The sequence below is a fragment of the Kryptolebias marmoratus genome, linkage group LG5, assembly GCF_001649575.2.
Source record: "Kryptolebias marmoratus isolate JLee-2015 linkage group LG5, ASM164957v2, whole genome shotgun sequence".
Taxonomy (NCBI): domain Eukaryota; kingdom Metazoa; phylum Chordata; class Actinopteri; order Cyprinodontiformes; family Rivulidae; genus Kryptolebias; species Kryptolebias marmoratus.
In genome coordinates, this window is record NC_051434.1 from 6,990,415 (window position 1) to 6,998,613 (window position 8,199).

General features: G+C 41.3%; 2 protein-coding genes across 4 annotated transcripts in view; both read right to left on the reverse strand.

The window, feature by feature from the left end:
• Window positions 1-494: 494 nt before the first annotated feature.
• LOC108239012 (histone-lysine N-methyltransferase SETDB1-A) lies at window positions 495-6,866 on the reverse strand. The gene is made up of 10 exons (XM_037975812.1): window positions 6,697-6,866; window positions 6,185-6,291; window positions 5,560-6,034; window positions 4,211-5,328; window positions 3,643-3,792; window positions 3,276-3,474; window positions 3,044-3,117; window positions 1,330-1,520; window positions 1,114-1,237; window positions 495-1,037 (listed from the first exon to the last, which is right to left on the reverse strand). The coding sequence occupies exons 1-9, from the start codon at window positions 6,864-6,866 to the stop codon at window positions 1,121-1,123; spliced, it is 2,601 nt and encodes an 866-aa protein (XP_037831740.1). The 3' UTR covers window positions 495-1,037; window positions 1,114-1,120.
• Window positions 5,403-8,199, reverse strand: part of LOC108242055 (histone-lysine N-methyltransferase SETDB1-B) — a 13,790-nt gene continuing 10,993 nt past the window's right edge. For 2 of the 3 annotated variants that reach the window (XM_017426665.3, XM_037975615.1), the window contains exons 9-11: window positions 6,697-6,871; window positions 6,191-6,291; window positions 5,403-6,034 (exon numbers count right to left, since the gene is read on the reverse strand). The gene's annotated coding sequence lies outside the window, so the exon portion shown is untranslated. Of the gene's footprint in view, window positions 6,035-6,184; window positions 6,292-6,696; window positions 6,872-8,199 lie in introns of all 3 variants that reach the window. The other variant, XM_037975616.1, reaches the window with a different exon arrangement.

Below are 8,199 nucleotides of genomic sequence, written 5' to 3' on the forward strand. Positions count from 1 at the left end.
AGAGCTGCAAGTGTCACTATAAACTAATAAATGATCAATCTACTTGCCATAACAACTAACCAGTTTCATATTTTTGCTTCTGATACAAATGCAAAAATGTATATTAATAAATGTATGCTTTTCAACAATGCTCCAGAACTGATCAAACTGGCACAATGTTATGTATTGTATGCAACTTTTGGAAATTTTAATACATCCCTTTTAATATTTAAAACAATGTTGAAACACTCTGGGAAATCCTTTTTCCTGGGGATCCTGTCAGTGTTTTAGGCTAATCTGAAAAACAAAATCTATTCTTTAGGCAGAGTGGTAGATGTATATATGTAAAAAAATATATATTTCTTGCCTAATGTTTCAAAATGGGTAATTTTATTTTTAACATATATATCAACTTGTTTGTTTTTCTGGTAAAAAGGGAAATTAAAAAGTCCCTATTTACTTTTAATAGATGGATTCTTCCCGTTAACATCGTTTGTGTGATGACATTTTAAGACTTGAAGATAAAAAAACACTTTATTTGAAAAATTGTCCAAAAATACATGAGTAAACAGGAACAAATCAGGTGGTATTTTAAAGCTTTTATCAGGCACTTCACTTCGCTGAGGCAGAAACTTGTAGCAGCTTGAGAATCCGATCGAGTCTGAACCTTTAACGTCTGAACTCCAGCCAGTTCAGAGGTTTTTATAACAAAGGGAACACCTGGAGACGCGTTTCCACGGAAGTCAAAAATACGTTGAGTTCAAACTGGACGTTTGAGGACATTTTTCTCCAGAAGCTTTGAGGCAACAAGGAGCAACAAATCTTTATTTTTAACACATTTAAAAAGCTCAAATACAAAAAAAGGCACTTGGCTGGGAGGACGGGTGAACTGTGGCACTATGACATTAAACTTTTACATGCAAATGGTTACTGTGCTTCACAAAAAGCCAAAGGAAACCTGAAAAACATGTCCAACATTTGCACCAGCAGGCATTTTTCTGCTACTTTGAAACAAGTTGTCCAGGTTTTTTTTTTTCCTCCATCGCTTCCTCAACGCCCTGAAAAAAAGAGAAAAAAAAAATCAGAATTATTGGAAAAACCCGGCGTCTTCGAAGCATATCCGATTATATTTACCGTTAACTTAAGAAGGCTCGTTGTTCTTCTCGTCCTTCTTTTTCGCCATCATGCTCCGCCTCATGTTAACCATGTCCTCCAGGCGCATGGAGCCATGGTAGAGCCACTCCTTTTGTTGGTCACACTGAGCACGACAACGGAGAAACAGCCCAGTTACACCACCAGAACGTATATATAAAAAAGGGGAAAAAATATTACGCTACTTAAAGATCGCACCTTAAAAACCACGTAAATCAGGCTGTTGTCAACCTCCAGGACCTCACACTTCTGTTGAACGCCATTATAATCTGCGTTCAGCGTCTGCCCGACCTTGTACTGCGTCACCAGCGGGTAAGGCCAGGCCTTCAGATACTCCCTCATGTAAAGTCTGTGGTTTTCATCAGGAATGTCATCCAAAGCGTCTTCCACTGTCACAGAAAAAGGCGAGAGTAATGATGTTGTTCTTTTTAATAGTAAAATGTATAACAATAATTATGCTTCTTGTAATGAAGTTATTCTTCATCTAACTGTTATGTTTTGTATCGAGGTTTGAAATGCTTTTGTTCTTTGTTCTATGTGGGAACTGAGGAAGACTCTGGTCCTCCCTTGCTCCCTTCTGCACCTAGACTTGGCTGATTTGTTCTCAGTGATTCCTCACCCCCTGTTATTATCAGATCTTCTCCGTGAGAAGCGAAGCTGCTCAGTAACTCTGTAAAAGTGTGGCTGAACGTGATGTCATGAAGCCTCCCTATAAAAGTGTACGTTGTTTTTCTCCTGACTGAGTTCAGTGAGTGGGAGTCTCTGAACGCCCTTTTTGCCTTCGGAATAAAATTCCTTTTCAAAGACAAAGATCGATCTTTCTCTTGATTCTCTGAAACAGACATCTCACTACTTTTTTTCTTTTAAAAAGATTTCTGTAAACGCTTTAACGTTTTTCTCCTCTCTTAAAAGCAAACTGTGTGAGCTTTTCAGAGACACGTTCAGAACGCATCTTTCCTTCTCGTTCTCATACATATGTGAAGAAAAACAATTAACGTCACTTAGATCTTCATGCATGAAAAGACAAATTATTACGGTTTTCATACACTGGCTGCTGTTTCCTGTATATCCTAAAAAAAAAACATATTTCACATTAAACCAATCAAAAGTGTCATTTTTCCTCTGCTCCTAATTGGTAAAATCTAGAGTCACAAAACCTACTTGACGCTTGAAAAGTTTATTATTTACAGTACTGTGTAAAAGTCATGACCCAGCTCTCATTTCTTTACATTTTTATCTTTCAATGAACTCAACTTAACATTTTAAAGTGGTCTTGATCAATATTTCTTCAGGCTTTCTACAGAAAAACCAAAATTGTGTGATTTCTTGTTAACTTTGTCTGCTTTTTCACTCATTTTGAGTCCAGTCTAACAGTGTAATTAGCATTACTATTTGAGTTATTACCATGTACGGGGGAAATGAATATAATTAAGAAGCCAACTTACACTAAAAATAAAGCATATAGTTTCAACAGAATGACATAAAAAGCTTGTATTATTTATATTATGCAGTTGTTGAAATCCCATGCACATAATGCATAAAACAGGACGGAAAAACTACTAGAAGTAGCTTTCCTTATAAATATTACAAGTATAAACATTGCTCACGTCCATTTTATTTTTTGGTTACAAACAGCAACGATTGCAGACCTTCCCTAAAGGTTCAATTAGATCAGTGGTTCCCAAAGGGTGGGGCGCGCCCCCTAGTGGGGGCGCAGTGCCATTGCAGGGGGGGCGCAAGGTGGATGAATGAAAAAAGCAAAACAAAAAAAAAAAAACAGTGCCCAACTAAGAGTAATGGACAGGTTTTTAAACCCCATTTTGGACAGATTTTATTTATTATTTTATTTTATTGTAATCCATGGGGGGGGCAGAAGAAAATCTTTGGCAACCACTGAATTACATAAACTTACATGGTTTGCACACCGAGCGGAGTAAAGGTAAGCCACAGTAGATTGGTGTGTGATCGTCAGCGAAGACCAGGAATCTACAAAAGTAAAGCAGATATATTTATTTTTATGAAACGATTCTCACAGGTACAGTAAGCTGAAGAAACTGTGGTTCAGCTGCAGCTAAAAGATTACATTTCTTTCAAATAAACCAACATGAAAGTTTGTTTTTTTGGGATCAGAAACACCCACGAACCTCATGCGGTTTTTCCTGCTGGGGACCTCCGCCAGTATCCCGGGCTTGAAGTCAGGCTGGTCACTCTTCCACTTGACCACCACCCGAGCTCCAACAAACAGGTTCTCCAACTCCGGCCGGCAGTCGAGGGCGACGTGGTGACCGGACACGAGGCATTTCCCCTTCTCCTTCAGCACAACCTTGTATTTCACCTTACCGCCTTTTGAAACGGCAGATTTGTTCACGTGCAGCAAAACAAAAGCAAGGATGTGGACAAAACATCGAATGATTTCACCATAATAAGACGGGTTTGTGAGCTAAACAGTTACATTACAATCAAATCCACTGCAATTAAATGTAGTCTATTTTTCTGTGGGCACATTTTTACCTTTGTTTATAATTTCTGTAATTTTCCCTGGCTGCCAGCTCAGCGACCACCTTTTTGCCAGGACGGACATGCCCACAGTGATGTCTACCTGGAGGAGCTTTGGAGGAGCACTGCTAGTTTTCTGGGACTGATGGCTCACTGGAGTCACTCCTATTAGTGGAAAAAGCACAAAACATTAACACAAAAACTCATAGATATGAGGTCAATTCACGTTCGCTCAGAGGCCAGTGTTGTCTAATATTCTACGTGCCAATAATAAAAGGGAATCTATTCAATTAAGTGTTTTTTCATCCCAGGTTTAGGATTGAAACCTCGAAATAAGCTCTCCAGTGGAAACAGCCTGCTCTCTACAGACTCATCTGAGTGTCCAAGAAAATATAAACAGTCCATATGGTTTACTTTCTGTATAAAAGGTGGGAAATAAACCCCCTCATGATGTCCAGAAGCAACACTAACAACTGTGAGTGGCGTTTTTTTTTTTAATTAAATCAGAAGGTATATTTAAAAAAAAAAAAGAATTCTCAGTTTGTAGAAAGTGGGGTTTTCTAAGCAGATTGTGACGATTTACCTTTAATGTCTGCAGACGGCGTGGATGTTTTAACCGCGCTGCTCCCCGGGCTGGTTTTTGTGCCTCTCCAGGGTGTTGAGTTTGTCGTGTTGGCAAGGGAAGGTGGAGTTGGTTTTGTGGTGTTGGACTCTGTGGGTTTTGTTTTGTCGGACTCTGTGGATTTTGTGGTGTTGGACTCTTTGGTTTTTATTTTGTCGGACTCGGTGGATTTTGTTTTGTCGGACTCTGTGGATTTTGTGGTGTTGGACTCTTTGGTTTTTATTTTGTCGGACTCTGTGGGTTTTGTGGTGTTGGACTCTTTGGTTTTTATTTTGTCGGACTCTGTGGGTTTTGTGGTGTTGGACTCTTTGGTTTTTATTTTGTCAGACTCTGTGGGTTTTGTGGTGTTGGACTCTTTGGTTTTTATTTTGTCGGACTCGGTGGATTTTGTTTTGTCGGACTCTGTGGGTTTTGTGGTGTTGGACTCTGTGGGTTTTGTTTTGTCGGACTCTGTGGATTTTGTGGTGTTGGACTCTTTGGTTTTTATTTTGTCGGACTCTGTGGGTTTTGTGGTGTTGGACTCTTTGGTTTTTATTTTGTCAGACTCTGTGGGTTTTGTGGTGTTGGACTCTTTGGTTTTTATTTTGTCGGACTCGGTGGATTTTGTTTTGTCGGACTCTGTGGGTTTTGTGGTGTTGGACTCTGTGGGTTTTGTTTTGTCGGACTCTGTGGATTTTGTGGTGTTGGACTCTTTGGTTTTTATTTTGTCGGACTCTGTGGGTTTTGTTTTGTCGGACTCTGTGGGTTTTGTGGTGTTGGACTCTGTGGTTTTTGTTTTGTCGGACTCTGTGGATTTTGTGGTGTTGGACTCTTTGGTTTTTATTTTGTCGGACTCGGTGGATTTTGTTTTGTCGGACTCTGTGGATTTTGTGGTGTTGGACTCTGTGGATTTTGTTTTGTCGGACTCTGTGGATTTTGTTTTGTCGGACTCTGTGGATTTTGTGGTGTTGGACTCTGTGGATTTTGTTTTGTCGGACTCTTTGATTTTTATTTTGTCGGACTCTTTGATTTTTATTTTGTCGGACTCTTTGATTTTTATTTTGTCAGACTTTTTGGTTTTTGTTTTGTCGGACTCTTTGGTTTTTGTTTTGTCGGACTCTTTGGTTTTTGTTTTGTCGGACTCTTTGGTTTTTGTTTTGTCGGACTCTTTGGTTTTTGTTTTGTCGGACTCTGTGGGGTTTTTTGTGTTGGACTCTGTGGTTTTTGTTTTCCTGGTCTGAATCTGTGTTTGTGGTGCGTCTGCCTGGACTGCTGTTGCCTCTGTAGAGTTGCGTTGAGCATCGGCATCCGGAGTTGCTCTCACTGCTGACGTTTCCTTTCCGCTGTTCTCAGTGTCGCTACTTGCTCCAGGTGAAGGTGTCGACGTGTTCGATCCGCTGATCTCGGCAACTTTTCTGCACCGTCGAGAAGGCCGGTCAGTCCTCTTGCAGTTCTCGTAGTTTTGACAAAGTCTCCTTTTCTTGTTTGGTCTAACATTAAAAGCTGACACGGAAAAGTCAGAGTCGCTGGAGATGTCCTCCTGCTCCCACTGCATATCAGACTCCGAAAACGGAGACACCGAACTGCTCAGAGATTCGTCTTCAATGCTGTCCAGCTGAGGCGCCAGCGGACGCACAGCGGCGAAGATCTCTGAACGACTGAGTTCATTCAAAACCACCACTGCTTTTTTCATGAAAACGTTGCAGCTTTTGTGACGAGCGCGTCTCTCTCGAATCCCTTCGTTTTCTGACTTCGATGGCTGAGCAGACGGGGGCTCAGAAGGTGGAGGTGCTTGGATGCGATGCTCTGAGGGAACAAACAGAAGCATACGTCCTAAAACAGAGAAAGTACGAGGTAACCTTTGGTTTCAAAACGAACAAAAACATGTCAGACTTAGAAATGGACACACACACACACACACAGTTTCTTTTGCATACACAAAAGCTTATTTCTTACTGCAACCTGCAAGCTCAGCATCACTTTCATCCGAGTCTACGTCTTTGTACTCCCATCCCAGCAAAGAGTACAGCTCCTTCACAGTCCTCTCACACCCCGCCACAGACCTAAAACAAGTCAGCAAAGACAGAATAAATTAAAGACCCGGCATTCCTTCAAAGAACGAATATCACCCAACGCTTTTCATGCCTGACTTTTACACCAAGATCATCTCAGGTTCAGGAACAAGAAACCTGTTTTGGTCGAACCTGTACGTGCGACCTCATGCTAGATCACAAGAGATCAGATTCAGAGGATGTGTTGACGACTCTCAGCTACTTCCACATCAAATTTCAGCTCCATATTTGTAAAACTGGCTAACCTTTGGCCATTTTTGTGTTGGTTAAGGTCAATTAGCTGTGGTAATCAGTTGTAGCTCTAAACCCTGTGATTACCGCCTGGTTCATGAGATATTTTGCTAACAGACAGACAGATTTATTTTGAAGAGCATGAAGCAGACTGACAAGACTTACTGGCAAATGGTGGAAAGCTTGCCAATCTGTCTCTGCTTTCTTTCAAAGAGAGATCGCAGCAGGCTGTACTTCTCGTTCAGAGCCGAGGAGCTCTGCAGCGTCTCCTGCACCCGGTCCCTGATCAGCCTCTGGAGCTCCGCTTTGCTCATCTCCAGCACATCTGCCTCCATAATCCCTGTTACAAACAGAGTTTCCAGTCAGATGGCAGAAATTAACTGTTTATATATATATATTTATATAGGGATTTTTACACTAAGATGATCTTAGTGTAAAGGTCAGGCATGAAAAGCTTTGGGTGATATTCGTTCTTTGAAGGAATGCCGGGTCTTTAATTTATTCTGTCTTTGCTGACTTGTAACGGCAAATCGTTCCATAATTTGGGAGCGGCAAAACCACTGGCACCACTGAGGCCTTGACTCTCCACAGCTTCTCTGTTTTCTCTCTCAGACCCTGGTATCTCTCCAGCTTCTCGTGCGCCTTCTTCCTGATGTTAAAGTTGCTTTCTTCTGTGTCTTGTCGACCATCACAATGTCCGGTTGGTTAGCCATCACCTGTTTGTCAGCCTGGATCTGGAAGTCCCACAGCATCTTAGCCCTGCTGCTCTCCACCACTTTCGGTGGAGTCTCCCTCTATGACTGTGGGACTTCCAGTCCATACTCAGTACAGATGTTCCTGTCCAGCCACTTGGTTGTGGTGTTCCATGTTTGCTTTGCCTGCCTGCATCTTACATCCTGCTATTATGTGCTGGACTGTCTCAGGGGCATCTTTACACAGCCTGCATCATGGGTCCTGTCTGGTATGATAGACCCCATCTTCTGTTATTCTTGTGCTGTCCTTCAGTCCAGCCCTTTGGGTAGGATTTGTTGATATCAGTCATTTCCTTACTCTGCTAGTGGTACATGCCGTGCAGGGGTTTATCTTTCTCCTCTTCCACATTGAGTTTCTGCTGCCTGAGACATTCACTTAGCAGATCATCATTGGGGGCTCTCTTTATGATGTACTCCGGGATCTTTGTTGTTTTATCCTTTATAGTGGCTCCAATGCTCACTAATATGTAAATATATATATAAACTAGAGAAGTTGCATTTCCTGCGAAAATGCAGTGTGAATGCTTTTTTTGCTGAATGATTTTGCTGAAAGCGGCTGAAGATATGCTGAACAGCTGAAGTTTAATGAAGATGCAAAAAGTGGAACAGAAGCTGATTTGTAGAAGAGTTGCATATGGTAGAAGAACAAAAGCTGAAAGAAGCAGAAATTAGTTTAAAAAGCTGGAATTAGTTGAAAGAAGCTGAAAATGAGAAGAACAAAGCCGAAATTAGCTGAAAGAAGCAGAAACAACAAAAAGGAAAAAGCTGAAATGATCCTGAAAAAAAATTGTCATCTTTAAGCCCATAGAGCTGATCCCTGACGTATGAAGTGTCCAGCTGTGAGGTTTGGCCTTCTTACTGTACACGGATCCTGAGATAAAGCCTTCTTTCCCATGTGACCTTGACCTTTGACCTT

Bases quoted from the DNA above. Each gene is read 5' to 3' on its own strand.
- LOC108239012 (XM_037975812.1), bottom strand. From the start codon at position 6,866: ATGGAGGCAGATGTGCTGGAGATGAGCAAAGCGGAGCTCCAGAGGCTG. The intron at 6,035-6,184 runs GTAAGAAATAAG...TTGTTCCCTCAG, and splicing joins TGCTGAGCTTGCAGGTTGCA to AGCATCGCATCCAAGCACCT. The intron at 3,475-3,642 runs GTAAAAATGTGC...CCGTTTCAAAAG, and splicing joins TACAGAAATTATAAACAAAG to GCGGTAAGGTGAAATACAAG.